The sequence below is a fragment of the Drosophila pseudoobscura genome, chromosome X (assembly GCF_009870125.1).
Source record: "Drosophila pseudoobscura strain MV-25-SWS-2005 chromosome X, UCI_Dpse_MV25, whole genome shotgun sequence".
NCBI classification, from domain to species: Eukaryota; Metazoa; Arthropoda; class Insecta; order Diptera; family Drosophilidae; genus Drosophila; species Drosophila pseudoobscura.
In genome coordinates, this window is record NC_046683.1 from 39,071,917 (window position 1) to 39,098,287 (window position 26,371).

The 26,371-nt window shown below is 42.2% G+C and overlaps 2 protein-coding genes across 5 annotated transcripts in view; one reads left to right on the plus strand and one right to left on the minus strand.

Moving 5' to 3' along the window:
• The window catches only part of Pdfr (Pigment-dispersing factor receptor), a 49,191-nt gene extending 23,296 nt beyond the window's left edge, over positions 1–25,895 (plus strand). For 3 of the 4 annotated variants that reach the window (XM_015186864.2, XM_033382384.1, XM_015186862.2), the window contains 9 exons: positions 16,789–17,219; positions 18,142–18,252; positions 19,860–20,023; positions 20,095–20,364; positions 20,419–20,715; positions 20,786–21,049; positions 21,235–21,407; positions 21,480–21,783; positions 24,138–25,895. In XM_015186864.2, coding sequence (XP_015042350.2) covers positions 16,814–17,219; positions 18,142–18,252; positions 19,860–20,023; positions 20,095–20,364; positions 20,419–20,715; positions 20,786–21,049; positions 21,235–21,407; positions 21,480–21,783; positions 24,138–24,443 — 2,295 coding nt within the window. In that variant the 5' untranslated portion in view covers positions 16,789–16,813 and the 3' untranslated portion in view covers positions 24,444–25,895. Of the gene's footprint in view, positions 1–16,788; positions 17,220–18,141; positions 18,253–19,859; positions 20,024–20,094; positions 20,365–20,418; positions 20,716–20,785; positions 21,050–21,234; positions 21,408–21,479; positions 21,822–24,137 lie in introns of all 4 variants that reach the window. The other variant, XM_001354429.4, reaches the window with a different exon arrangement.
• On the minus strand, positions 6,896–11,605 carry LOC6901121 (uncharacterized). Its single transcript, XM_002134560.3, has 2 exons — positions 11,434–11,605; positions 6,896–8,961 (listed from the first exon to the last, which is right to left on the minus strand). Exon 2 carries the CDS (start codon positions 8,113–8,115, stop codon positions 7,792–7,794), a length of 324 nt encoding a protein of 107 aa, XP_002134596.1. The 5' UTR covers positions 8,116–8,961; positions 11,434–11,605; the 3' UTR covers positions 6,896–7,791.
• Positions 25,896–26,371: the final 476 nt, after the last annotated feature.

Below are 26,371 nucleotides of genomic sequence, written 5' to 3' on the forward strand. Positions count from 1 at the left end.
TTTTCTTGTATTTTGAGATATTGATGAGCTAAGGAAAGACGGACATTAGGGGATAAGCAATTTGTTTCGAGAAAGTTTTTTGTGTTAGTGAATTAACAATAAATGGCTAAAATGCCTGTTACTCATAGTAATGAAAATCTCGATGGCATTCGCGAACAAAGCGATCCGTTTTGCTTTATTTGTAATGAAGTAATCTTGGTCTCTGAGTTAGTTGCAAGTACTCCGTGTAATCATAGATTTCATAAATGTTGTATAATAGAAGCAATCACGACCACACCGGCTTGTCCGATATGTGCGGCATGCTGCCTTATTTCGCAACTACGTTATGGTAACAATACCCTTGCAGCGGAACTTGGTGACGCAGCCGAAGAGGCAGAGACAGGAATCAAAGATATTTCAGCTACAGACTCAGGAGCCCATACTCTGAGAAGAATGGGAGGCCTTTATAAGAACCGAGGCAGAGGTAGGCCCATCAGTTCGAAAGGAGGCGTGACCACTAGATCAAAATCGCGACTTACAGATCCTAGTCGGTCAGAGCAGGAAGAAAATTTATTGGGAAAATCGCCAGACGACATAGTAAGGTACATACAGAATGCCTTAAGTGTTCAACAAGAAAATATGATAGATGACATGGTGGATATTTTGAATAAAAACATCGAAGAGACAATTCAGAGACAACTGGCTACACTCAATCTAAACATCGCCACACAAGCAGTGGAAAATGTGGAGACTGGGAATAGGCAGTCCGGCGTACGTGCTTCGTTAGCAGGAAACATCTCAAGTCACAGTAGTAGTAGAAGTAGGTCAAATGCACAGTTAGCACCCGCAAAGGCAGCTAACATAATTCAAAATTGGCGGCTAAAGTTTGACGGATCGAAGAATGGTATGAGGATGGAAGATTTTATATATCGAATACGCTCTTTAACTGAACAGAACTTAAATAATGATTATCAAGTACTTTGTGATCACCTGTATCTCTTGTTCGCTAATAAGGCCAGTGATTGGTTTTGGAAATTCCACCGTAACCATACCAATTTTTCTTGGGAAACCTTTTGTTTTGAATTTCGCAAACGATTTGAGGACGCTGAAACTGACCTTGACATATGGGAAAAGATAAGGAAACGCAGACAAGGCGAAAATGAAGTTTTTGATGATTATCAGTGCGCAATAGAGGATTTAGCAGATAGACTTCAACAAGGCATGTCCGAAAGTCAATTAGTCGAGTTGCTGATTAGGAATGGTAAACCAAGTTTGCACCATGAGCTACTTCATTTAAGAATATCAAATAGGTCACAATTACGTGTCGAAGTGCGAAAACATGAACAATTCTACAATGACATAAAAGCTTGTAAGCCACGAACTTTGCGTTCCTATATTAACGAGCTAACTGACGCGTACGAGAAACAAACTCAGGTAGAATCGAATGCGCCAGATCCAGAAGTCCTCGCGATTCAACGGAAGCCATCAAACCTAACCTGTTGGAACTGTGAAAAACCTGGTCATCGATTTGACGATTGTCTAGAGCAGCGCTCTATATTTTGTTATGGTTGTGGCGCTAAGGAAACGTTCAAGCCGAAATGTCCCAGATGTAATCCAGCGGGAAACCGACCGGCGGGTGTGTCGATCGACAAAACCTGGACGCACCCGAAACTGTGAAGACTCCTAGTATACCCGTAAAATTGCCAAATGAAACAAAGAAAAAAACTGGTAGCCGCGATTTTTAGTAAAACTGATAACAGACTGTACACAGAAGTATGCATAGAAGGGAATAACTACACTGCGCTCCTAGACTCTGGGGCAACCCTGAGTTGTGTCGGAGGCAAGGCAGCACTGGAGTTCCTAGCGTTAGGAAAAACCAAAAAGTGCTCCGGCAACATACGAACTGCTAATGGAACGCCAAGTAAGGTTGTTGGCAAATTACAAACTCAAATTACTTATCGAAAGAAAACAGCATGGTTAGATCTTTTTATTATCCCATGTCTCAAACAAGATATTTATCTCGGGATAGACTTTTGGCATCAGTTTGGATTAACAGATAGCATCAGCAACGCGCAGGTTTCCGAGCTAGATGTGGGTGGAGAGACTCATGACCAAGAACTCCCCAAGTGGCATCTTTTGTCAAATGAACAACAAAGTCGCCTAAAGGCCGTTGTAGAAGTTTTTCCATCATTTGCCAAGCAAGGTTTAGGCAGAACAAATTTGATAACGCATAAAATAGAAGTCGGATCCGCAACACCCATCAAGCAAAGACATTGGCCAGTGTCACCAGCAATAGAGAAACTAATGTTTGCCGAAGTCGATCATATGTTAGCCCTAGACGTAATTGAAGAGTCCTCAAGTCCATGGAGCAGTAATTGCGTGTTGGTGCGGAAAGGGGAAAAGAACAGGCTTTGCTTAGATTCGCGTGAGGTAAATAAGGTCACTATAAAGGATGCTTATCCGTTACCTCATATAGACGGTATTTTGAGTCGATTGCCGCCAGCTAGGTTCATAACAGGCCTAGATATGAAGCACGCCTTTTGGCAGATACCACTCGACGAAAAGTCACGGCAATGTACGGCCTTCACAGTGCCAAACAGGCCACTATATCAATATAAAACAATGCCGTTCGGGCTCTGTAATGCTGCGCAAACCCTCTGTCGACTAATGGACCAGGTTATACCGGCCCATCTAAGAAAATGCGTCTTTGTATATTTAGATGACTTACTTGTGCTGTCAGAGGATTTCGAGTCACATTTGGTCACGCTTCAGGAAATTTCGGTTTGCCTAAAAAAGGCTAATCTGACTATTAATATTGAGAAGTCCAAGTTTTGTATGCGCGAAATAAAGTATTTGGGATTCATCATTCGAGAAGGACAAATTCTGACGGATCCAGGGAAAATAAAGGCCGTCAATGAGTTTCCTGTTCCTACATCTATAAAACAGTTGCGTCGGTTCTTAGGATTGTCTGGTTGGTATCGGCGATTTGTCGAAAATTATGCCACCATAAGCTTTCCACTGACGGAATTGTTAAAGAACAAAAAGTCTATAATTTGGAATGATGATGCCGAAAAAGCTTTCAATCTTCTAAAATCGCGTTTAACATCAGCTCCGATTTTGATTACCCCAGACTTCACAAGCCAATTTATCTTACTGTGTGATGCAAGTACCTACGGGATAGGTTGTGTCCTGGCGCAAGAGCGTGAGGGAGTGGAACTCCCAATCGCGTATATGTCGGAAAAATTATCGAAAGCCCAAAGGAACTACACCGTTAGCGAACTGGAATGCTTAGCCGTTATCAAGGGTATAAAAAAATTTCGTGCCTATATAGAAGGTCAAGATTTTGTGGTAGTAACGGATCATGCGTCTTTAAAATGGTTGATGAAGCAGAAAGATCTTTCTGGAAGACTAGCGAGGTGGTCGATGAAATTACAATCATTCAATTTTTCTATTACACATAGGCGAGGGTCAGAAAACGTTGTTGCTGACGCCCTGTCTCGACGTAACCAACCTGCTATAGAAGAATTCGTTGCCAGTGGTCCCATGATTGATTTACAGTCAAGTCATTTTAAGTCGCCGGAATATCTTAGCGTGATTCAACGAGTACAAGAGAATCAGTCAAAACTGCTTGATTTAAAAGTTATTGATGGGTATGTCTATAAAAGAACCGAGTTCAATAGAGACAATGACGGACACGAGGAATCCTGGAAACTTTGGGTACCCTCCGCGATGATCCCCGAAGTATTGCAACAAGCACATGATGCGCCAAGCTCTGCACATTGTGGTATGGCTAAGACGGTAGAAAAACTCAAAAGGTATTTCTTCTGGCCCCGAATGGTAAGCCAAATTCGAGAGTACATCTCAGAATGCCATATTTGTCGATCTACTAAGAGTCCGAACAAAATGTTAAAACCTCCGATGGGCCGACCATTAACATCAGACCGCCCCTTTCAATGCTTGTATATGGATCTACTAGGTCCGTACCCCCGTACTAAAAATGGAAACATTGGGTTGTTTATAGTGGTAGACCATAACACGAAATTCCATTTTCTTAGCCCTCTAAAGAAGTTCACGGCGCCAAAAATGTGTGAATACCTGGAAAGCTCCATATTCTACACCTTTGGAGTGCCGGAAGTTGTTCTAACGGATAATGGTTCGCAGTTCAAATCAAGTTGTTTCGAAGCTTTTCTTACAAGTTTTGGCATTACACATCGGTGTACGGCTATATATTCTCCTCAGGCCAATGCTAGTGAACGATTAAACAGATCGGTTCTGGCAGCCATCCGCGCTTATATTGGAAGTGACCATTCCAATTGGGACGCTAATTTGAACGCTATCAATGGTGCACTTAGAGCAGCGGTGCATCGAAGTACTGGTTATTCACCATATTTCCTTGTTTTTGGTCAGAACATGATTCTGAACGGAGGAGATTATACCCTATTGCGAAACGTGGATCTGCTAAGCAACGACGTCCGATTAGAACACTCCGATCTGTTACAACTGGCAAGACAAGACGCTAAGAAAAACATAAAGAAATCACATGAGCTTAACGCGAAGAAATATAATCTACGGAGTAGGAACGTACAACTTAAAACGGGTGACGAGGTTTTTGCTCGTAACTTTACCCAGAGCAACGCGAGTAAGAAGTTTAGTTCGAAGTTAGCTCCGGTTTTCATTTCTGCAAAGGTTCTCAAAAAAAGAAGCCCATATTATTATGAGTTGGTGAACCCAGCAGGGAAAAAGATTGGAGTTTTCCATCTCAAAGATATTCAGGTGAAGAATAAATAACAGCATTTTTTTTCAGATAATGTACCTTCGAGCAGGTCTTGTTTCATTATCTGTGGTTGTAGTGTCCAACTATTCGAAAATCAAAAGAAAAAAAAAAGAAAGGAAAAGGTCGAACAAGGTACACTTTAGGTACACTTTCTAGAAAGATACTTTTCATACCGCCCTCGCTAGCATAGCTCGAAGAAATTGGTGGAATGCAGGAGATCCAGAAGATCATCCGATTGCACAGTTATGTTAAAGCTTAAAGCTCAGCTTAGGCATGCAATAGGTACAGGCGAATAGACTTGATTCATGTGAAATCATTCCCCTGCATAGTTTCACTTACGGCACACGTATATATAGATTTTCGTGATTTTCGCAATCGCAGAGTGAATGGTGAAGACACGTGGAGTTACATAACTTCCAATTTTTCACTATTATCTAATCATCCGCTGTTTATATGGATTAATAAATCCGAAGAGTGGCGTTAGCTGAACTACCCGAGGGAAAAGTGAAAATAAAGTGAAATTCTTGAGAGAAGCAAAGGTACGTTAGTCCACCGTGGAAAGATAAGGTTCTGACACAGTTTTATTTAGGGATAGGAGTACTGGAAAATCTTAATACAGCCAAGCCGGCCAACCAATCTACGGTATCAACTACTAAAACAACCAAGCTGACCGTTTGGGAGTTAGCGCAGTGCACATCCACGGCGGCAAAGTGAAGGCTGAACCGTTGACGTTGGGCTAGCTCAATATCGGAAATCATTTACGGCTCGTGAAAGACCAACCACCATACACCACTGCTGGACGTCCGAATTTCAGTTTGAACCTGCCGATCTCATAAAAAAAAAGCCGGAGGACATAATCGTCACCAACCTACGAAAACTTACAAAGGATTGAGTAATTAGGCTAGCCTAAACCACATTGCCTCAGAACCACTCTTGCTGTCAGCAGATTTGTGTTTATTTTGATTCCCGTGTTTCTCAATTTAAATTTCAAGTGCAAGTTCCCGTTTGCCTTTATCACTATCACATAAAAATCTATACGCTGCTGCTCTAAGAACCAGCTGATTAGATCCACATATTCATATCTCGTTTATCATTGTGTTGATTAATGTAGTAACTAAATAGCTTCCTCCAATGAGTAAATTTGTAACGTAACTGACGATTTTGAAAACTGAGCAATATGAGTTCGGGATAATGTGTTTCTCTTTATATATATACATACATTTATACTGACCAACCTCTAAATTACACAGTGCATACAAATGAATCCGTCAAAGTCATCTTGGGCCCAACGATACACCGATGAGTTTAACCAATTACTGTGAGTACCACTAGTGGCTGAAACCACAATGTCTATACACCAATGCAGGCGTAAGTTTGTTGAAGTAGATATATATATACTGATTTGAAAGAATATTACCCCCCCTCAAATGCTCAAATAATTAAGTTTTTTTTGCTGATCCAAGAAGAAGGAAGTCTGTATATTTTTGTTTATTTGTAAATGTAAGGAATCGGATTATATCTGTAATTAATGTAAAAAAAAAAAAAAATATATATATATCAATACAATCTCACATGGTTAGGGACATTTAACATAAAAATAAAAGGAATTTGTAATCATGAATATGTCTGCCTAAACTAAATATTATCTCCGTCCGTCAAGTACTTATGCTTATCTCCCTCAAAATGCACTAGAAGATGTTGGATCTTAGAATTGGGACAACGCCCGAATGTAAACGCGTTTGTCATGGTTGGGTGGGTAAAGACTAGGGACATATATCACCGCTGTTCCCTCCATCAGACAGAAGACGAACTACACTTTTTCTAAGCGTTTTCTAAATGCGTATCGGCGCAGAGTGGAAATGAGTTTTTTTTTATTGGTTATTGACATTAACGTCGAGATCCTGCTTATTTTTTTTGAAGCGCATTATATTGATTTGTGTCAGGAAAACTGTGTAGCTAGGAGAGAAAGAACCCCGACCAATCCGACGAGCTGGACCCGAGCACAGCAAGAATGCGCGCATTCGAACCTAGCTTCCTATTAACATGATGTCAAAAAAAAAACCATCTATTGGCCACTGTCGGAGTTAGAGCCTAAATAGGCTCTGGCCCCAACTCACTGGCAAAGACTGAACACTACAATATTTATTCCATAGTACATAGTAAAATTCGAATAATAATGTAATAGCTACACGTACATTTAGGCTAATTCCAATGCAAGGAACTAGCCTAGAGTCTGGATTGGTTGAGGGCTCGAGAGTGCACAGTTTGGTTGTCGATTAGCATATGGGTCGATATGACGAACTTGAGCTGGTCGTTCTGTTCGATGATTTTGGCATTGATATCACGAAACATTTTGTTCAGCATCTTTTCCTGAAGCTGCATCTCCGACGAAAGTCGCTCCATCTTTGTTATGAACTCCTCAAAACACTTGGACACCATTTTTTCCACGGCTCCCTTGCGTTATATGATTCTTCCAAGGTCTTTTTTGCCATTCGACCAAAAATGTTGAGGGGCTATAAGGCGATACTGCATCCGCTGCTGCTTCAGCTGCTGCTGTGGCTGCAACCGCTCCATAACATCCTCTCGCTTTTTACGTAAACCTTCGGCTATCGACTCATGGAGTTGCTTATTTGCGGCCTGTACCCGCTCGATTGTCGACAATGGATTTCATGAGCCACCTGGGGTTTCTGCTCCTTCTCCTGCTCCTGCTGCTGCCTTCGAATCGCTTTTGTGATGCTAGCACAGCTGGATTGCAGCGGTGCTTGCGTTTCGGCGAACCGAACGAGGACTCACTGCTATCTGAGAGTCTTTCCACCTGTACCACCAGCTCGTCAATCTGATCCCCGGACATGCGGCGCTTCTTTTTGAGCTTATGTTACGATTCGAATCGCAGGTCGAATCTGTACTGCTATCGCTCCTCTTTCGTTGGAAGCTTTTGCCTTTGCGGACCCTTCCCGGAGGCCTGCTTTTTCGGGAGCCTGTTCAGAGGGGCCCGCTGCTTGGGTGAACAGTTGGCTTGCGTCTTAGGAAAACCGTTATCAGTGGCCTGCATCCTGGGCATCCTGGGACAGGCCGGTGCAGGTGACCTGCAATTTGAATGGGCTCGAGACGTTGGTCTGCACCCGTGGGGTATCATTGTCGTAAGATTGCATCTTGAACGGAACGCTCCCTGAGGATTCTTGCTGCTTTTTTGAAGAACCGGCATCTTTCTTCTTGGCCTTCTCTTTGACCTCTGGACTTAGATCTGCATAGATGAGGGCCGTCTTGTCCTTTACGATGACCAGCTCTTTGTTGGCGAGCTTTATAAGATTGTGGCATTTGAGGGCTTGGCACTCGATGGCGCTCAGACCGTCCAGCGCCATAAGAGTATGTTGGACTTCTCCAAATTTTTTTGCCTCAATAATCTTGTTGAACGCTTGCTCGAGGTACTGGCATTAACTCTCATTCTTCGTCATAATTTTCTCCTGGTCCGGAGCTTTATACTTGTTGGTTGTTGGACGCATGTGGACTGGGCCTTTGACTGCGACATCCAGGACCTCAGCTGTTTTAATTCAGTGGCGACCACAAAGTGCGACACGGCCGAGCTGGGGATGGGTTAACGGGCGGTGCCCAATCTGGAGAGCTCCGTTTGTGGTTTGTTTTTCGACGGCACCTCCGGGCCAGTGGGCATGATCTTCACCTTGCCCTTGAGAAACTTTTTCCTCAACTCGCCGCGATGGTACACTAGATCCCCCTGTCGATTGAACTTGTAACAATTCTCAATTATAAGTTGGAAGTCTGCCAGTGCTTCATGGACCGAGCAGTAAAAATCATTGTTGACGCGACGTCTGATAGTATTTAGGTCCATTGGTTTTTCAATGTACATACATATGGTACATCGTGGCGTTCGTATCTACTGTATCTACGGGATTCAAGAAGTCCACAGCATAGCGACGTGTGAATACCGGATCCAGAATGTATATTTTTCAAAAATGTATCTTATTAGTGTACCGGCCAAGGCGTCCGGGTGGCGGATACACCGCAGGCTGGACACGATTCGATCTTTTTGAGCTTCCCACATCACGACGGGGCGCGGCCTCCGGGCGGAGGGGTCTGCATTAAAAGAATGATAAATGTATGTCAATGAGAGAGTTTGGACTTGCCATTGTTAGTGTTTGTTTCGTATTGGCTTGAGAGTTCTTGTACGGGCACGGGATACTTGGGGGACTCTGAAACATAAAAAATAAAACAAGTAAGTTCGATGTGCACAGTGGGACATGTTCCATTCACTGCATTCAACCTAATACTATACAACTCGAACAACAAATCGTTTGCAACAGCAAACTGAGGCTGTGTAGATTGTTAGTGCTGTGTAGTAGTTTATGTGGGAGTTCACCATAGACTCTGATACGTCAAACCTTGCCTGATTGGTTGTTTCTTCGGCATCTCTATGATACAGAAAATGATCTGACGTGTAGAGTATCAGGGAGACCTTATTGTGTTGCCCCATCCCACAAGTATGTGCCGTTTTGATGCCAAACTTTTTTGAACATTTTTATAGCTCTTATCAGGGCAGGAAAAACCACCAACATTTCTAGATCTTAGGCAGCTATAAATAAGACCAGCATTTCCGCCAAAAACCCCATTAAAAACGTAGATTTTCAAAGGGTCAAACATACGCGTCAGTCCTTAATGGCCGAAAGGTCAAATGTCGCAGAGCCTTGGGGGTACTGTTGCAATGCCACATCTGGCCTGCGTTTCCCTTAAACCTGTGATGGAGTTGTATAACAAACTGAACACAACCTCCCCCTGCCACACACTTCAATCTGCTGCCCTGTTGCCGCGTGCGTGAGGGCATAAGGGCGGCGGATTATGCAATAAATACTCGTACCTTCGACACAGGGAGGACACTGACAGATGAAAGGACCCAAAGAGAGGCTGTAGGTAATGGATGCGGATGGAAATGTGAAATGGGGGGTGTCGGTGGGTGTGTGGGTTTCAGCCAGCAATAACAAGATAATTATGCATAATTGTAGACCGAACAATAAACACATTTGGTGCGGCATTCATTTCATTATTCTCATGTCATTCGAAACGCGCATCAAATCACTGAACCAAATAAATGACCAAAAAGAGATACAAATACATCAGATAGAACATTGAAAAATCAGAGCAGGAGCAGGGCGGGAGAGAAGCAGTGGAGGAGCACCAAAGGAACAGGAGACCAGGGGAGACCGAGGCAACAGCCGAAGTAAGCGACCACAACAATCAGGCAACGAACCGGCCAAAACGAGAGTTACCAAAAATATTCTGGCAATTTGCCCAAAAGTATAAGAAAACACACGCACAGCCGCACTGGCATAGAAACAGCCACAAAAACAGCCCCAACCAGTGGCGTAGGCAGAAGGGTCCTAGGAGGCTGAAAGAATGAAGAATTGAAAGCTTCGGATACCCATGACTTTATCAATGCAAAACCTTTTCGTTTTTTGAACTTTAAGCATCACATGACTCTACAAAATACTCGTATTTAGCCGCTGCTATAAGGACAGCCGATATGCAGGGTCATCAAAAAGGGGGGTCTAAATTGATTAAAATTAGTTCAATTAATTAAAAATTTTTAATAAATTTAAAAACAATCATTTTTATTTTACTAAAATTAAAAAATAAATGAGCTAACAAAAAAAAAACAAAATTTTAAAATCTGCACCTTATTAGATTGAATAGAATTAAGCGAAAACAACAAAAGCGAGGGAATGTGCTAACCTGATGACGAGTAATGTATCCATTTGCACCCAATTACAAATATTTTTAAAAATATGGAAAACTTTTAGCTGAGAGGACACACACAGACACCCTCTTGCAATACGCCACTGCCGGAAGCGTGGCGCAGATCCTGTTGCCCCGTAGTCCCGTTCCGTCCGGCGCGTTGCCAAGGTCCTAACGAGTAATGAATCTCCTTCGTGAGATGGCAGCCAATTTCCAGGAGGGTTGTAAAGTGGGACAATGATGTGCCAGCCACCTGAATGAGTGGCAGCGGCAGAACCTTGGGGAAGAGCACCCAGAAAATGGCGACTTGAACCGGAAAACGGAATGCACCGCCATGTCCCACCCGCAGTGCGTTTCTTCACAGTCACAGATGTGCTTGTGTATCTATCGCTATCGGTCGTCCCTAAATTACGACTTGCAGATCGAATTGAGAATAAATGCGCGGATAATTAAGGAGAGGCCCCATCCATCTAATTTGAAGCAGGAGACAAAAGCAGAAACAAACAGGTCACAGGGTGAGCTGCAATCACTGCAAGCACGTCATTTGTGCCGCCATTTATGGTACTTATATCTGTTAATAATTGGATGATCCCTTCATGGGTACCTTCATATGTGGCAAGCTGCAAAATAAAATTAAAATTATTATGAAATTCAAATTACAGCAAAAGGCCACAGGGTGCTCGGCACGCCCTATTGCATATCGCAGACAGACTTGATGGGGCCCTGTAATTTGGCACGACGCAGAAGGCTAATATCGTACAAATATAAATATGGTAGCTGCAAATACAGAAATTCTGGATAAACGGGCCTCAGCACCATCGGTGTTGGATAAAGCTTGAAGTTTGGTAAACACACAAATAAGACCGCGGTATCCCGTATTTAAAAATTTTGAAAAAATAGATTGCCGCAATGTGTGGCGAGTGGGCAGAGAATACCTTTTTCACGCTTTTAGAGAAATGTACATTTTATCAATCCGTTTTTTTTTTACTTTGACACACAATGAAAATTGTAAGTGTATTTAAAGTCACCATTCAGTGTTGTATAGGATCGAAAAGACAAAAAATTAGTGTGAGTAAGTGTCAAGGCCATAGTCGAATTGAAAAAACTTATCGAGAGCAAATCCGTACTTCAAAAATTTTTCAAAATTTTCAATTTGGTAAACACAATGGACCGTCTAAGACCGGATTGCAAAGGTGTCTCTCGTTCTTTCTTATTTTTCTCTCTCATTTTTCCTAGCTCTGTAGCACTTTTTTCTTATAATATGTAGAAGCTTGAAGAGGCTTACAGATCTTTCATAGAGTAACGTTGGTAACGAGTAACGAGGAGGAACGTTGTGAGTCGCGGCTACGGCCGCTATATTTATACCGATACTACCGATAGAGTATGGTTCTCCTCCGCCAGGGGGCGCACACATGGCGCTACGAAGAGTGTGTGAGAGAGAAAGAAAATAATTAATCGCCTGGACGGCGCTATATAGCCACTGCAAATTGATTTGTTCCCAATCTCGTATCTTATAATTGTGGACGTCACAGATTTGCGTCAAAAGGCGTCAAAAGGTGGGGCGACATTTTGAAATAAACTTGTAACAGTAAAATATCACAGAGTCTGGATACATAATTTCGTGGCTCTAGCACTAATAGTCTCTGAGAACTAGGCACTCATAGGGACGAACAGACGGACAGACAGACATGGCTCAATCGAATCGGCTATTGATGCGGACCCAGACGTTACACACATCCATTTTCCCCACAAATCTTATACACCCCTGTACTCATTTTGAGCATCGGGTAGACAAAATTGAAATTTAATGGTTAAAAGAGCAGGATGATACAATATATTGAATATCTCTTAGACCAAGTGTAAAATCTGTTGCTTTTCTGTGACTTTAACCAAAAGAAGGAAACAACAAAGTGGTCTGATGATCCATTGAGGCATAATATTTTGCCATGGACGACCAATTCAATGGTAGGATGTGGAAAAAGAGCTTGCATTACATTGACATTGACACTGGAGGAGTGGAAGGACTGTCACTGTCATTGCCACACGGATGATGACACTGCTACACTGCCAATGGCATTTATACTGACAGTAAATACTTGTAGGCCGTGGCGCGTTCTGTGCACATACTGTGTATGTGTGGGAGTACGATAACTCCTTTGGTCTGTTCATGTATCGACATTGATTGGTTCGAATGGGGCAATCCGGCAAATTGCACAACAGCAGCGTAATCAGTAATGCAACAGTTACACCAGCCAGACAGGATACTGAGCCAGAAGCAGAAGCAGAAGCAAAACCAGGCAGACAGCAGGACACTCTCTGTGTTTAAATTAAATATTGAGAGGGGGAGACAAAAGAATACAGGGATACAAAACACCGCAGCTTGAGTAGCTGTCAAAATCTGTTGGGCCTGTCAGAATGGATTTGAATGGGTGAATGGGTCAACAGTGCATTCAGTGAGGCGTGCGACGAGAGACCTCCATTGAAAATCGTACAATAATCGTACTTGGTGAATACTTACATTCATCCATCCCCATCTTCACTGCAGCTCAGAGCTATTCATTTATTCAATTATAAGACATTCACGAGATCCCCAGAGCAAAACAAAACACCAGAGCGAACCCACTCGTCGAAAAATGCTCGGTGCATCCTCGTTTGCTCCTGGCTACTGGCTGACTGCAACCAGTGGCACTGGCAAATTCAATGCCACAAATTGTATAAGCAGCTGCAGCTTCAGTGGCTGCTTGCTGCAGCCAAGCGGCAAATGTCCTGCGGCTACAAAAGGAAAATTCCACCCACATCCACCCAAAAAGAACATGTTCTGTCTTTGGTTCTGTCCTAACGATTTTTCGGGGAGCAACGAAAAGGTTGATATAACCCGGGCAGGACCCTTCTTTAAAGCAGCAATCTAGTCCTGGTTTGGTAAAACTTGGCAAAACTTTCGATTGGCATATCCTTTAGTTTAGCGACTAACTGGCGTTAACACAGTGCGTTTTGAAGCTATAAGGCCGTATACAAAAGCACCATCTATGAGTTTAAAACGAAAATGAAATGAACCAAGACACATTAGGAACGAGAAAGTTAAATGAAATGAACCAAGACACATTAGAAACGAGAAAGTTACTGAAGAGAGAGCCACGCTGGAAGAACTCCTATAGTGCTCCGGCTGATAATTCGATATTTTCTTAATGTTATTAAGATCCCATATGTCATGATACCAATGTTCTGCACTGTCAGGCCACACATGTGGCTGCTGCTCTGCCATTCAGCTGTTTGCCATGTGCTGTTGGCCAAAAAGCTGCAGTAAAAGAGGGCCACCAGGGAGGGTAACAGCATTGTCAAATAGCGCGAAAAACTTTCCAAATGCCGCAGCGGCAGCAGCCTGCTCTCCTACCCCTTCCTGACACCGAACACCAAGCCCCATTCCCACCCTCTTGTCTAGGGGCATTGGCCCGCTCTATGCATTTCGCTCTTTATGAATAGAGCTCTTGAGATTATTTTTCCTTGATTCTTTCTCTTTTTTTGCGCACTATAATTATACCAAAGACGTGAACAGCACGCCACGCCCCAACGCCTTAGTCAAATGCTGGTGGGAATTTTTGTGGGATAGTCCCCAAAAGAAGGGCGGTGCACTCGAAAAAAAGAGATTCCTATGAGATTCCAAAGGATTTCTTAGCCACATGCGACTCGAGTCTGTCCTCTAAAGACTCTTTTCCTATGGGAGGAGCCTACCGAATTTTTGAAAGGCAATATATATAAGCTTCCGCTTTAGTTTTAGTTTGCTCATTTTCGTATATTTTTTCATTGCAGATTTTTGCGGTTTCTGCCTTAAATTATCAAAGTATTTAATAGAGTTTTGCCTTGACAGCTCTTCAAAGGCCTTCCCTTTCCATCCACCCACTCAAGCCGCGGCACCAGAGGCTGCACAGTGACCCAACTCAGGACCAACTCGTCTGGGGACGGTGAAACGTGCAACATGGGACTGTGGTCTCAGGACACGGCCAATGACAGGGGGGCCCACAGTCGGAGCTTTTTTCTACTTTTGAGACTTTTAAGATTCGGGGGAGTGGTTTTTGAAATTATTAAGCTTAATTGCAATTGCTTCCGCATTCAATGCTGTCGATGTATTCGATGTCCATAGAATATCGCCCCTGCAGTCTTATGCAACATCTGTCCAAGGATTTCGGGCACATGGAATGTTGCTGATACCTTTGGCTGTGCCCAAGGCACACGCAGGAGAGAAACATCCACGCAGGGGAGGACTGTGCGAGTACGAGTACCTCGTATATGCGCTTCAAAATTGAAATTCTTATGAAATTATATCAAATGCACTCAAAGGCATTTCGGGAAATCTTAGCAAAAGGCGACAGGGTGCTCCGCCCGCCCCTGCAATGTGGCACGTGGCACGTGGCAGAGGGATAATATGGTGCATGTAAGGGGGCAAGAAATGCGACTCTTTCGGGAAAAAAAATACTTTCAGCTGAAAATGCTGAATTTCCAGTTAAAACCAAATCTTATTTCTTGTACTTCTGCACCGTTTTTGTTGAATAAATTTTGGGGATTGCCAGAATATGTAATGTATATGTATATAGAAATTAAATGTTTTTCAGGCTCTTAAATTGACAAAATTTAACGAGAAGAGGACACAAAAGTTTTCCCAACGGATCGTTTCAAATCAACTGCTCGAAATGTTCGCAAAGGAGAAAAGAAATAAGATAAATTCTGAGTTGTTAAAAGTCATTTTCTGGCTGGCAGTTTTTTGTGAATTTTTGTAAAGCCAACTTCCAAATACAGACTGTACTCTACTACCACAATCCAAGCTCACTCAAATTGGCACACTTAAGAGATTTTTCAGCCACCCTAAATATCGAATCAAGGAATCGTCTACATTGCAGACATTTCCTCTCATCTAATGGGATATTTTTGTATCCAGCTATAGCAAAGAGATAAATAAGTTTCATATGTTAAAACGTTTTAAGACTTGCACTCATCTTCTTGGAGAGTATTTTTAACACGTTCCTTCATACATACGTACATACATGTATGTATATACATTGGCACCGTTCCGTGTAAGGTTGCTACGATTAAAATCTGTTTGACTGTTGGTAGTGTCAAAGCAAAGCGAAATGTCATACGCCCATTATGTTAATAATTAGAAGATTGGCTTGCAAGGGTCCCTTTAGACTGCAACTGCATTTGTCAACATCCAAAGTTGAATTCCGAAGACATTATGTAAAATGCACTTAAAGGCACCTCGGGAGATCTGAGCAAAATGCCACAGCGTGCTCCGCTCACACCATTGCATATCGCAGATAGACTTGAATGGCACCCAGTAATGCGCCCCGAGGCAGTATTGACTCTTTCGGGAAAAATCGTATATTCAGCTGCAAGTGCGGATATGCAGGATAAACGAGACCTCTACGCCGTCACTGTTGAAAAGCTTTGGGATTGCTTACACACAAATTATAACACTTTTTCTAGTACTTCACGGACTGATACACAGACTGATAGACAGACGTGGCTATATTGACTCGGCTATTGATGCTGATCTAAAATAAATATACCTTATGGAGTCGGAAACTTTTCCTTTTGGGGGTTACACACATCCATATCCACACACAACTAATATACCCCTATTTCGTTAACGATATTCCGACTCTTTTAGGTTACTGTATGTATACAAAGCTTTAGTGCTGCGAAGAAATTTATACATGGATAGCACAGGTTCCTTTCGATTATGCAGAACAGCTTTTTAGAACTCAATGAAATCCAGGCCGTTGGCCTGGTGATGATGAGCTTTGCCTGGCCATTTGCCAATCATAATCCCGTCAAGCTGCTCCCTATGCAATGGGATGTGTGCTGTGTGTCAGTGTACGTGCAGGAGGATGTTTTCACTAGCTATAAATACTCGACTTGGAGGAAACAGAAACTGCACTCCATCCCATATGATACGAGTCAGGCATGAGTAGTATTTATTTGTAGGCAATCATCACGGACTGGCGATGGCAATGCCCGGGCGTGAGCGTGGGCTGGACTTAATAAAAAGCCAGTGACGGTGTCTCTTCTCGGTACCATGCACTGTCTGGTACCACCTTCTGGCTCCAGCATTGTTTGATAAGCTTTCAATTAAATTTCTACTGTGGGGGTCGTGCACCTCCGTCTGAGGGGGGGAAAAATTGCAATTTCTTTGGACATGCATCACAAAAGGAGAGCGGCTTCTTCTCAGTTATATTTATAGACTTTATATTTGGACTTTAATCTAATTTACTTCCATCATTCTTTTTCTTTCACAGCGGCAGGTATACTGTCTGCGGCGATATGACAGATCAGCCAAGTACCGACGAGACCGGCGGCGGTGTCGCCACTCATTTCTTCGCCCGCTTGATGCGCCTCACCGGCGTGTCATTATCATCGGCTGCTGCCGCTGCTGCATCCAACTCCATGCCAGAGCCCACCACATCTTCGCTAATGACAACCGAATCGCCCACCACAGCCGCAGCGGAGCTGGCACCTTCCTATCTCATCGACCGGGTCACACAGGTGGCCCGTATTGCCCTGGAGGTCACCACAACAGCATCGGAGGTGCTGGCAGAGGCCCTCCCAGAGGTAGACACCAGCTTTGCCAATGGTACTATTCACGGAAATCTAACATTGGCCGCTGCGGCTGCCGCCAACTATGAGAACTGTTCGGCCATTTTTGCCAACTACACGCAACCAGAAGCAGGTGAGTGTTGTCTTCAGGGGCCCTCCAGATAACTAGGGAAACATGTTAGAAAGGGGAATTTGTATTTAGTCCCGGTAGAGGGAGACCTTTAATCTCTTAATCCAAGCCTTAGATGGGCTATCCACCGCTAAGGTGGATAGATACTAGGAAAAAGGAAGGTAATGGGAGTAATCGGTAGGTGCTAGGGTTTGGAGAAAACAAGAAAAAGAAGGTTAAAAATAAAAAAAGTAGAATATACAAGAATCTAACGACAACTATCGAAAGGCGGATGCGTTGGTACCGAGTAAATGAGCAAATGGGTTACTATATGGATACCAAAAACACTTCGAACACTACAAATCTCCTGTCATTAAATACAGGAAATCGGAAAGTAAACATCAACTTCCATTGCCCCGTCAGTCTAATGCCCATCGAACGCTGAAGCCAGCCCTGTTCACTGCTCGCGAAACACGGTCGAAAATTTGCTACGCGACACGCGCGATCTTCCAAATACATGGACTATACTATGATCAAACATATAAAGAAACTCAACGAGGATCATCGAGTCTGCAAGCGATCGACATGGACACCACCGAATAAGGAACAAATAGTATGTGATGAAAACGACATGTTCGCACTCAAAGAGCGCTACGCCATTGGGGTTCCTATAGATTGCCATACATAGATCTGGGAACACGCATCCAATTGTCGGTAAATGAGTTCGAATTGAGCCACGTGGACTACAAGCTAAAGGCCGACAAGTTGAAGGAGCTACTGGGTATCTGAACGCTGTGGGGGCGAAGTTTTGTATCGATTAAGTGAACTGATGAATTACTGAGACCTCTCTTTCTATTCTCTGTGGGGATGGAGTTCTTGTGGGTGTTCAACTGTGTTATCTGCGCTTGTGCTACGTTCTATTTCACGTTCTATGCAATATTTTTAGGCATCTACTGCAACTTCACTTGGGACACTCTGACCTGTTGGCCGCCAACTCCCGCCGGAGTCATGGCACGTATGCATTGCCCAGCGGGCTTTCATGGTGTCGATCCGCGAAGTAAGTATTCGTATTTCTAGACAGCAGAACTATAGAATGTAAAGCAGAGCAGAGCATCCATTGAGTGTAGCAAATCGAAGCATATTGAATCATTAGATTCACTATCAGTATGAATGCGGAACTCAGAATGCAATAGACTGAATCAGAATGCTCGTGTGAGACTCGCGATGACTGCAAGTGCGAGGAAATAAGATATCGTCTAAGACATGAATCTAAAATATATATTTTAAGTGATACTACGAAAGCCCAGGTAATTTTCTTTTTTTCCCTGTGGAAAGAGTCCTGTCTACCTTTCCGCCTTAAATATTTAGTGAGAAGTGACCCATAAATAAAACCATATGTATGTACATATATTTCCCTTTCAAATTAAACATTACGGCCTGAATTATTTGGATCCCTAGTCAGTAGTTTGGCAAACAATTACTTGATTTCGTATTCATTGCATGCCTCACGGCGTCACGCGTTCATTCAACCATTTAGCAACCAACCCAATCCAATCCAGGACATCGGTAAGGACTGCAGCCGAGGTCATACCGAAATTGGGACGAAGAGGACTGAACTGTCTGGGCTGGTCAGGTAGACGTAGTCCAAGGAGAGCGTCGTTCCAATCGATTAGTTAATTATGGTGTAACCCACAAATTGAGTTCCGTCGATGGAAGTGCGTACCAGTAGCATTGTCCTGGCCTCGTTTTGCACACAACCCCATCGATTCAGATCGCAAAGTTTCATTCGATTGACATCATTGCACTTGTCAGCGGAGGGGTCACGGATTGATTGAAAAGCCAAATGCTAGGGACTCGTATTGTTGTGGGGCCCGGATAGAGCTCGAAACTTTAGCATGTTTGTGTATTAATATATATCCGAGAATACCACTCGAACGGTCTTAGCGATCTGAAGAAACTTAACTCTGTAAGGGCATTGTTAGTATCACCCCGCGAAGGTAAACTTCGTCGTACAGACAAATAGAAACTTTCAACTTATATAACTTTACAACTTTATACACTACTTCTATAAACAAAAATTGTATTTTCTTTTCGGAGTTTTCTTAATATGTAGTACAAATTAATCTACCCAAAATTATATGCCTCTTTAGAGATGGTGTTTCATAAGAAGGTCAAATGTTGCCTTGAATGTTAATTTTGTATAAATATTCGAATGATATATTACAACTTATAGACTCGGGTAAATCATATACAAAATAACAAGAAGTGCTAAAATTAAATAATCCTGGAATATCCTTTGCAAGCCTCCCTTTTGTTCTCTCCGTTGTTGTAGTTCTGTCGCCTAATTGAAATGTAAGTGCTAAAATGAGTCTCTTCTTCGTATTTACGATAAAAATCGACTTTTTAAAAAATTTTTTAATTTTTTTCCACATTAATTAGCGATAACAATCAAGAAGATTTTTGATCTCATATTGAACAAAAAACTGTTGAAATATATCAATCAATTGATGTGACGAAGCTAAACGAAATGATAAATATTAAAAGTACAAATCAAAAGTTCTCCCCGACGCCATAACATCTAAGGCCTGTCCTGCATACCGTTCATATATTCCTTCCTTCTCTCTTCCCTATTTTCGTGGTGTTTGGTTTGATGATCAAAAACAGAGTTTGCTATCCGCAAGTGCGAGCTGGATGGCCGCTGGGGCACACGACCAGATACCACAAATATGACAGCGGAAGCGATTGCCGCTGGTTGGACCGACTATGGACCCTGCTACAGACCTGAGGTGATCCGCCTAATGCAGCAGATGGGCAGCAAGGATATTGATGTAAGGGATATCAATGAATCACACACTCTCAAGCATGGCTACTAATCTCTCTCTTCTCGTAACGTCTTTAGCTCTATATTGAAATTGCCAGGCATACACGAACGTTGGAGATCGTGGGCCTATGCCTGTCGCTGCTTGCCCTGCTCGTCTCTCTGGTAATCTTCTGTAGCTTTCGATCGCTGCGAAACAACCGTACAAGGATCCACAAGAATCTATTCGTCGCCATGGTCCTTCAGGTGCTTATCCGACTCACGATCTATCTGGACCAATTCCAGCGCGGCAGCAAATCCAGTGGCAGTTCCTCAAACTCTAGTAGTAGTCTCTCGGCGATCGAGAATACGGTGATTAGGATACATCAATAGACCAGCCATTCGTAAACATTCCCCTCATTCTAGCCATATCTATGCGAGGCCTCCTATGTCCTGCTGGAGTACGCCCGAACGGCCATGTTCATGTGGATGTTCATTGAGGGACTGTATCTGCACAATATGGTAACGGTGGCCGTGTTCCAGGGCCAGTTTCCGCTCAAGTTCTTCTCGCGTCTGGGCTGGTGCGTGCCCATCCTGATGACCACAGTCTGGGCACGATGCACCGTCATGTACATGGACACTTCGATGGGTGAATGCCTGTGGAACTACAATCTGACGCCGTATTACTGGATACTCGAGGGACCCCGACTTGCAGTAATTTTGGTGAGTCGTTTGACCCGCTCCTTCGCTTAGGACTCCCCCACTGACTGCTCAATGCCCCCCTCGTTCGCAGCTGAATTTCTGTTTCCTGGTGAACATCATCCGGGTGCTGGTGATGAAGCTTCGACAATCGCAGGCCAGCGACATCGAGCAGACCCGCAAGGCAGTGAGGGCCGCCATCGTCCTGCTGCCCCTTTTGGGTATCACCAATCTCCTGCACCAGTGGCCTGTACTCAAGTCGGCCACCAATTTTGCAGTGTGGTCGTACGGCACACATTTTCTTACCTCTTTTCAAGGCTTCTTCATTGCTCTCATCTACTGTTTCCTTAATGGCGAGGTGAGTCCTGTCTATCCATTGATTTGATCGGTTAAATATCGATACTTTACAAACGATTTCGGTTATAAGGCGATATTTGTGAAAGAGATTCCTGAAATATATCTTCTTTATATTCAAAGAAAGCTCTCATAAAGAGATAATTTCCACCGATAATTATATATTTTTCCCCTTGTTTCCTTCGATAGGTACGCGCTTGCTTGCTCAAGAGTTTATCGAATCAGTTATCGCTGCGCGGTCATCCCGAATGGGCGCCAAAGCGGCCCTCAATGTATTCGGGGGCCTACAACACCGCCCCTGATACGGACGCTGTCGGCCAACAGCCGGTGGCCGATACGCAGGCGGCTACAGGAGGTTTACGGTAAGCCATCCATGCGATTACACACTTTGCCACATTGCCCCATAATGAATCCTTTAATAAATCCTTCTTTAGAACGTCGCCGATCAACAGGCGGCAGAACACTAGTGCCAGTATCGTTATGATCCACGAACCCAACCACCGACAGCGTCTTGTGCAGCGAAACCACAACAACAACAACCAGGAGAGTCCACGCCGCCAAAGGGGGGAACGGACTGATGATGAAAACCGAATCGGAATTGCAGCTGGAGCCGGAGTCGAGGCTGAAGTCGTTGTAGTGCAGGACTCTGTCGGTGGTGCAGTGGGTAGGAAGCGCGAGACACGCATACACGCTGGAACCAAGTGGATGATTTCCGGCCTCTGCTTCAGGGGTCAAAAGGTACTTAGAGTACCGTCAACGTCATCCGTACCACCCGAGTCAGTTGTATTTGAGTTGTCAGAGCAGTAGGCCACTAAACTAAACGTAGACCGTTACCGTAGCCATAGCCATATAACCAATTAGTCACTTAGTCACTCGTAGAACCACTCTCATTCACTCTTCCAAAAGTAGCAGCATCCTTTGCCAAACACTTTATTCCAATTCCCATCTCCCAAAAGCCCTAATCATCTCGAATCATGGTCCTTCCATTTCTAGCTTTTTACAAAAATTAGAGAATAGTGTACCTGCAGATGTAAATTGATAGAAATTATTGGATATTCATAGGATAGAGCCACGGTTTCCACAGTTGTACCACAAAAAACTTAAGGAGCATATCCATAAAAGAGAGTCTTATATTAAACCATAGTTTATTTGCCCCGTGTTATGCAGCAGCGCCCCTCGGTCTGTCTGCGCTTCTGCCTGGGATCTGCGCGTAATAAACTTCGGGTTCGTGCATGTTAGCTGCGGCCAGTAATGGTCAGCCAGGGCACTTCAACGTCCCAATAGCCCTCGTAGTGTATCCTTATAGTTAAAAGTATAATAACAAAGGATCACTGGAGGTTTTAGTTAAAAAAAAGGTTGTTTTCAACCAATAGTTCCTAATGAACTTGAGATATATCCATATTACATCTGAATATATAATGTGTAGATTAATGTGGCAACCGTGGACAGAACTTTCCTTCACTAGCATTGAACCCCATCGCTAAAAGTTATGTATATTTATACGATATCTACAATATCTACAAATATCTGATAAAAATGAATCTCTATTAGATCTACACTCTATTTTTGGGCACAGTCACACACACACACACACACGGTTAACGCTTGGTGAATTCTACAGCAAAACTTGAGCGGCATGTTTCTCTAATATCTTAAATCTAATATATACAATATTTTATAATAACTTATTGCATTCGAGTACTACTACAAAACACAACTGTACCGTGACCATGCAGTGTGACCAAAGGTCAAAGATCAACAAACACAATGTTAAAGTCATATCCAAATTCCCGATTTCCTATCGCTTTAAGGAGTTGTATTAAAGATAATTATATTGGCTGCTATAATATTAGATTTGTGGTGAAAATGGAATCGGAACCAGAAGGAATCGTTTCTGACCCCGTAAAGTTTATATATTCTTGATCAGCGTCAATGGCCGAGTCGATATATGAAGTCATGTCTACCTGTCCGTCCATCCGTCTATCCGTATTGCTTGACGCCTAGCTCTCAGAGACTTAAAGAGCTAGAGCAACAAAATCTCAAACCCAGACTCCAGAATAAGTACATTGTTACAAGTGTATTTCAAAATTTCTTCAGGCCTCACAAAGAACGTAAATCTGTGGAATCCACAATTTTAAAGATAGGAAAAACCGAATAATCACAATTGTTGAGAATGACACTATATCTAGCAGATTACCGAATCTCGATTAGATCGGACGATTATTATAGACAGTGGTTCAGTGGCTACGCTACGTCTTCCACGCGCTTACTCATTCTCTCTCTCTCACACTGCACCTCGTATGCAAAGTGTGTGTGATCTGGCAGTAGGAAGCGAGATGAAACGGGTGGTGTTGGTAAAGGAATAGAAAAAAAGAGACAGATGTGAAAAAATGCAAATAAAAATGGAAACAGATCAAATCTAATATATACAAATCTTCCAAACGGCTCGACCGATTTTTATAAAGTGAGTAACGGGTATAAAGTAGAGTCGCGACCTTTGCCGCGGCTCATAACGTTCCAGCTCTTTTTTAGATTAAATTAAAATATATTTTTTATATTTAGTTGCTTTTATGTTGATGTACATTTGATCTACGCGTTACCATTATTTGTATCATTATTTACTGATAAATCAGTTTGATATTCTGAAAATACATATTTATTTGTATCATTTTATTGAGCATTAAATTGATTCACTTTTGACTTTTATTGGACTGTGTGTTGATTTGGATTTATAGACATATAAACAGGTTTATTTTCAGTTTCTTCTAATTTCTAATTTTGTGATTAATAACGTGGAAGTACTTTCGATGGACTGCAAGCTGGCTTTTGATCAACGAAGAACTGAATCGATGAAACTTCTGTTGGAAAATAGCGTCAGAAGTGAAACTTTGGTCAGCGATCTGGTCACACTGTCTGTCACGAGTATGCTTTTTCTATCGTTCACGATGGATCATGCTCACCTTTTTGACTTTTTTTTTTCTGTGCTTTGCAATCAAAAAAATATTCACTAAAGGATTAATATGCCAAAAGCTTCAACTAAAAATATCTTTCTCTCCTTTCTTTCTGCTCGTGTGTCCTTTTTCACATTTCAGAACAAACGTGTGATGCCCCCCAAAGCTTCCCATGTAGCACAGCAAATATTTATGACCTCGCAGCTGCCTACATCAGCGATGGCCCTCGCAATTGTCACTGTAAGCGCCTCTCCAACAGTAAAAGAAACAGGAACAGAGACAGCTCCAAACACGGACGCAAAAACCGCATGCCATACCCTATCCGCATCCCCAGTGGTAGCTCAAATACACACCGCACCCGGAACACCAGAAGCATCCAAACTGTCTATAATATCGGAGGCAAGGACAAAGAGAACTCCAAGGCATCTTCATGCAAACACAGCGTAAAGCTATCTCCCGAGCAGACCTCTTGGTCTGTTTCGTTTTGGCAAAACGCAGCTGTCCCGTTAGCCCAGCTTAGCGTTGAAGTGAGCAACTGTTCTTGCATTTCTTTTTCGTATGCAAAAGGCACACATGCTTTGAAAAGAACACACAACTGTACCAGCTTACGGCAAAGGCGAACCACTGTACTTTTTAATGTTTTTCCGTATGCAAAATTCATGGGCGTAGAAAAACACACAACTGTAGAAGCTTAGCGTATGAGCGAGCAAATATAAAACAAGTGGTTTTGGGGAGAGTACTGTTCTTATCAACAGTTCTTATCATTATCCAAAAGCTGACTAAACTTTTTTGTATGCAAATCAACAAAATCTCTGAAACAGAGTGACCGTTTCATTTTGTCACTCTGCTGTTTCGAGAGAAACTGTACTTCGCCTTGAAGTACGGAAGAAACTGTACTAAAACTTTTTTTGTAAGCAAAGGCTTAGGCAACACATGCATCAAAAGAATATCGTTCGATATTAATGCATACCTATACCTTTACATTATATATATATATATACTAAATATGTCTATATATACATATACAGATGTACATACTTATTTTGGTATATTTACCCCATAGATACATACATATGCCGAAACCGATGGATCACAATTCACAATTCTTTTTTTTATCGTGAATATGAACATATAGAAGAACCAACATACAGATATGAAGTTGTGTGGATAAATTGATGTAATATTGATGTCAGGCACATACATACGTATTGATGTTAATATTATTTTTTTGGAAAATCTACATATATACATTATCTATATATATATATATATATATGTATATATATATAGTATACAACAGAGAAAACATATTTACATAATATTTACACTGCGCTACATACAAGAAGAAAAATCAAGCCTAAAAAACCTGAGAGGCATTCAGTGCCATTAAACGGTCGATAGAGAGAGAGAGTGTGTTAGAGAGGCAGGAGATTGATCGTATATTGAATTTAAATGCAACATGCAACACGAAAGTACAAAGCACGTGGAATGAAATGGGTCACAAGACGGAGGTTTAAGAGGACTTTGGAACAATATTCAACACTTTACAATATTTCACACGCTTAGAACACTCATCAAACGGCTCAGTGGATATCAGTGCGCTTGAATACTGATTATTTAATTAACTCTAAGCTTTTTTTCTGCATTTTAATGGAATGTGTGTGAAATCTGCTGCTTTTTCACGTATTGATTTTCGTTTCGCTTTTGGCTATGCTAATGCAAATTTCTCAACAAAAAAACAAATATTTATATGCTATGAATTCAAGCCGAATTTAAACTACAAAAAACCAGATCACCCAGTGGTCAATGGTATACTATTACGTGTATAAGTCTAAATGGAATATAAAACTATGAATAAACATGATTTTGAATGTATACATACTACTCCTAAACAACCAACAGAATCAATTGAGTTTTCGTGCGCTCTGTGGCATTTGTGGGTTTGGTTTCAGGTTGGCTAAATGGAAATCTCTCATCTCTGAGTGCTGTGCGAAAGCTGTGGTCGAAAACTGATCTCCAAACCCAATGACACAATGACTGTACGCGGCACGTACCGGCCGTGAATCCGCAAAAAGCATTCGATAATTGGCAATTTGAGAGCCATAACCAGATTAATCACACATTTTTATGGCCCATCATATTAAAATATTATAATACAAATTATATGCATAATCATATATATAGTATATTATGCATATAAAATATAAGATACCAAAGAAGGAGATGCACTTGCAAAATATTTGATAATTAAAGACCTATTAAATTTAATACTTAAATTCATAACAAAATTGATGCCTAGGTTCCTAAGCGATTGGATATTTCCGTTAGTAAGATATGTATTTGAAACACGGATTCCTAAAATATGCAATGCTTTA